This window comes from Otolemur garnettii, unplaced genomic scaffold, assembly GCF_000181295.1.
Source record: "Otolemur garnettii isolate 467f Iridium unplaced genomic scaffold, OtoGar3 scaffold00186, whole genome shotgun sequence".
NCBI lineage: Eukaryota > Metazoa > Chordata > Mammalia > Primates > Galagidae > Otolemur > Otolemur garnettii.
Genome location: NW_003852581.1, coordinates 1081833 through 1086173, shown reverse-complemented (window position 1 = coordinate 1086173; position 4341 = coordinate 1081833). Strand labels below are relative to the sequence as shown.

At 33.7% G+C, this 4341-nt stretch overlaps 1 protein-coding gene across 1 annotated transcript in view; it reads left to right on the top strand.

The window, feature by feature from the left end:
• Positions 1-4341, top strand: part of SATL1 (spermidine/spermine N1-acetyl transferase like 1) — a 34052-nt gene extending 29711 nt beyond the window's left edge. The window contains exons 3-6 of the mRNA XM_023507532.1: positions 1955-2033; positions 2442-2545; positions 3384-3424; positions 4171-4341. Coding sequence (XP_023363300.1) covers positions 1955-2033; positions 2442-2545; positions 3384-3424; positions 4171-4341 — 395 coding nt within the window. The remainder of the gene's footprint in view (positions 1-1954; positions 2034-2441; positions 2546-3383; positions 3425-4170) is intronic.

Sequence of the window (4341 nt, the reverse complement as noted above, 5' to 3'; positions counted from 1 at the left end):
CTTTTTCTTCCATTCTTGAGACACTTTGCTAAGGAGGACATTTTCCAGCTCCATCCATGTAAATATGAAGGAGGCAAGGTCTCCATCTTTCTTTGTGGCTGTATAGTATTCCATGGTGTACATATACCACAATTTATTGATCCATTCATGGGTCGATGGGCACTTGGGCTTTACCAGAGATTTTATTTCTTCATACAACTTTGAGTTACTGTCTAGCTTCCTTTCCTTTCAACCTAAAGGATTCTTTTTGCATTTCTTGTAGGGCGCGTCTTGTAATGAACTTCCTCAGGTTTTTTGGGTTCTTTTTTCTTTTTCTTTCCTTTTGCTTTTTGTCTAGAAATGTCTAAATTTATCTCTCATTTTTGAAAGAGAGTTTTGGTGGATATAAAATTGTTAGTTGACAGGACTTTTCCCCCTTAGCACTCAGAAAATATCAATCCACTGCTTATTGGTCTTCAACATTTCAAATGAAAATTCATATAATAATACAATTGAGAATACTACTCATGTGACAAGTTTAATAATATAATTGAGAATACTACTCATGTGACAAGTTCTTTCTCTTGTGCTACTTTAAGATTCTTTGTATTTGGCCTTTGACATTTGGAGTGTAATGTGTTTTGGCATGGATTTCTTTGTGTTTATCCTACTTAGAGTTTGTTAAGTTTCTTGGATTTATAGATTCACTTCTTGCATCAAATTTGGGAGGTCTCTGGCTGTTATTTTTCAAATAATTTTTCTTCCTCCTTCTCTGTCTCTTCTGCTCTTACGAGTTCCACAGGTGAATGTTCTTCCATTTGGTGGTGATGATGTTTCACAGACAAAGTAGGCTCCGTTCACTTTCTTTATCCTTTTTCTTTCTGTTTTTCAGACTGTTTTTCACTTGTTTTATCATCAAGTTCACTGATTCTTCTGCTTGCTCAAATATGCTTTTGAACCTCTCCAGTATACTTTTTTCATTTCAGTTATTATATTTTTAAGCTTCAAAATTTGGGGGGGGGAGTTATTTTAAATACTTTCTATTTACTTATATTCTTATTTTGTTCATGTATTTTTTCCCTGTATTTTTCTTGTCTTTCTTTAGCTCTTTGAGCATCTTTAAGATAGTCATTTTAAACTCTTTGTCTAGTAAGTCCAATATCTGGGTTTATTCAGGTGTATTTTCTGTTAATTTATTTTGTTCCTCTGAATGAACCATAGCGTGCTTCTTTGTGATTTTTTTTTTTTTTTTTGGTTGAAAACTGCTGGTTCTTATTTGTTAATTCTGAAAATCAGGTTTGCCTCCTTCCCCAGGATTTTCTGGTTTTTGATCACTAAATAGTGACTCTGTGTCAGGAGTCAACCTGAATTGGAAGCTTAATGCACTCTAGGTTTTTTTGTTTTTCTTTTCCTGAGATTGTGTTTTTCTCTGGTCATGCATGGTGGCTTTTGAAATTCCCCTGTATACATGTTCCTCTGCCCCCAAACGTCCAACAAAACAGATTATCTCCTTTAAACCTCCTGGAAGCCATGTCATCTGGTGGGAATTGGAACAATGGAAGCCACATCCAAGTCCTCATCTCAGTGAACAGAGCAACAATCCACAATCAAAACACAAAATTGCAATATCTGGGGGATAAGATATTTATTGCCCACCCTTGCTCTAGAAAAATGCTACAGAAATATACACTGCTGTCCCCACAATTTCTTACCATGGGACTAGAGGAAGGGTGAGGGCTGGGTAGCCCTCACTGATGGCTCAATGACCTAAATTAACTGCAGTTGACCAGAGAGGGTATCTCTCAGAGTTTGCAAATATTCAGATAAACTCAAGAGTTCCAAAATATTCATTTCAGTATTTGCCAGTAAAATTGCTTTTCAGCTGGAGAGACAAATTCATGGTGTTTCCTATCCACCATATTTTCTCTCACTGCTATAAATTTTCTGACATCTTGCCAATAAATTGATATTTCAGACTTACTCCGGGATGGCTTTGGGACCAATCCCCTTTTCTATTGCCTGATTGCCGAAGTATACAATAAAAGAAAACTATCAGGTAAAGTAGATATTTCATCTTCAATTTAATCTGGAGCATATTTTCTCTACATTTAAAATATTTATATAGCATACAATTACTATTAAGCAAAGCATAAGAATATATGTGTAAAAACTCAGTTTTATTTTTCTAAACATAAAATGTAAGGTATGTACTTAGGTTTATATATGCATTAAAAATTTGGGCAAAAATATATACCATACTATAAAAAAAGAGCTTATCTATTAAAAGTTATAAGGAAATTAAACCTGCAAGATTAGATATTTCTATATTATTACTTCTATATTATTAAGAGCACTTATTACTTTACTAGTTAAAACAAAGAAACACCAAAGATATTCCATTTGGGGGAACAGAAGTATGATTCAAAGCTTTAAACTCTCTGTATCTTCTCTTTTCTCTTCTTTGGCAAAGTGACTGTTGGATTTGCCATGTACTACTTTACATACGACCCCTGGATTGGCAAGTTACTTTACCTAGAGGACTTTTATGTCATAGAAGCTTACCGAGGTAAAACTAAAATTCTTATCTAGAAATACTTTAGAAATGAAAATGACATGCATACGTTAAAGAGATAGGGCTTTATTATAAATATGGTATTTAAGGGCGGTCCCTGTGGCTTAGTGAGTAGGGCACCAGCCCCATATACCGAGGGTGGCGGGGTCAAACCTGGCCCTGGCCAAACTATAACAAAAAAAAAAAAAATAGCTGGGTGTTGTGGCAGGGGCCCGTATGCCCAGCTACTTTGGAGATTGAGGGGAGAGAATTGCCTAAGCCCAGGAGTTGGAGGTTGCTGTGAGCTGTGTGATGCCACGGAACTCTACTGACGGTGATAAAGTGAGACTGTCTCTAAAAAAATAAATAAATAAAAATAAAAATAATATGGTATTTAACTTTGTTTAGGTTATTCATTTCTATTTCATGAGCCTGTTAACAATCTTAGTTATTCTTGCATGTAGTGAGAAATCAAACATAGACTAGAAAAACATTATTTTTATTAGTTTCCTTAAAGGTTTAACTAAGCCACACCTATATTCTATCTTTATAAAATTGTTTTACATTCTAGGTTGATTTTGCATAGAAAAAGATAAGAAATATACTCTGTTATAATACAATAGTGACAGAGACTAATTTGTTCCACAATGATATTTAAACTAAACCAAGAGTCTTTTCTATTATCTTTGGTACCACATTCCAATTAGGAAGAAAGATTTATGAGTTGTGTTTCCTCAAGCTATTAAGAATATATAACAATCAAGTACAGGCCTTTATATCTTATTTCTTTTAAACTACAGCAAATGACCAGTTAAGTGGAATTTGTGCTTTTCATTTTGCATTATCTATTAAGGTCTAGGTATTGGAGCTGAAATGCTGAAGAGGCTAAGTCAGGTATGTACTACAATTCATAGTGATATTTGATACATGAACTTTTCTTCATCAAAAATGTTTTAACAGGGCATAAATTAAAAAGTTAATCTCATAATTTGAACATAACTCCAACATATACTTTAAATTTTTATTAAAATTCAACTGGATTTCCAAATCAGATATTCATACAAATAATATATGAGTTATAGCTAATTAAAAATTGGTTTATATATAATCCACAACCCTATTATATACCTTTTTTGCTATCAAGTAGGAGCATGATGAAGATTAGAAGGCACTTTTATCCATAAAATAGGCAGACATTGTAAATATGAAAAGAGTATTAAAAAAGATTCTTTTGCATTTTAGAAATATATGAGAACATATATTACTTAGGCAAACTTTTTCTATAAAGAATTTTTACAATAGACTTGGGATTTTATTTATTTATTTGTTTTTGTTTAGCAGGTCCAGGCTGGGTTTGAACCCACCAGCCCCAGTCAATGGAGCCAATATTCTAACCATTTAGCTACAGGCACCCAACTCAATTTGGGATTTTAAAGAGAGAGGTTTTAAAGCTCATAATAGTAGGACTTTTTCTCTTTTTACAGCTATAGAGAACTCCAGGAGATAATTACTATATTATTATTTTGGAAGTATTATGCACATATAGTGCCTTGTATATAGTAGACCTTCAATAAAATAAATGCATTATTGAAGACTATACGTTCAAATAAAATAATCTTTGCTTGTTTGTTTTTAAACAGATAGCCATCAGAAGCCAATGTAACTGCATGCACTTTCTTGTTGTCATTTGGAACCAGGCTTCTATTGACTACTATACTCGTCGAGGGGCTTTAGACCTTTCCTCTGAAGAGGGCTGGCATCTGTTCAGGTTTAACAGAGAAGAACTCATGGACATGGCAAGGGAAGAATGA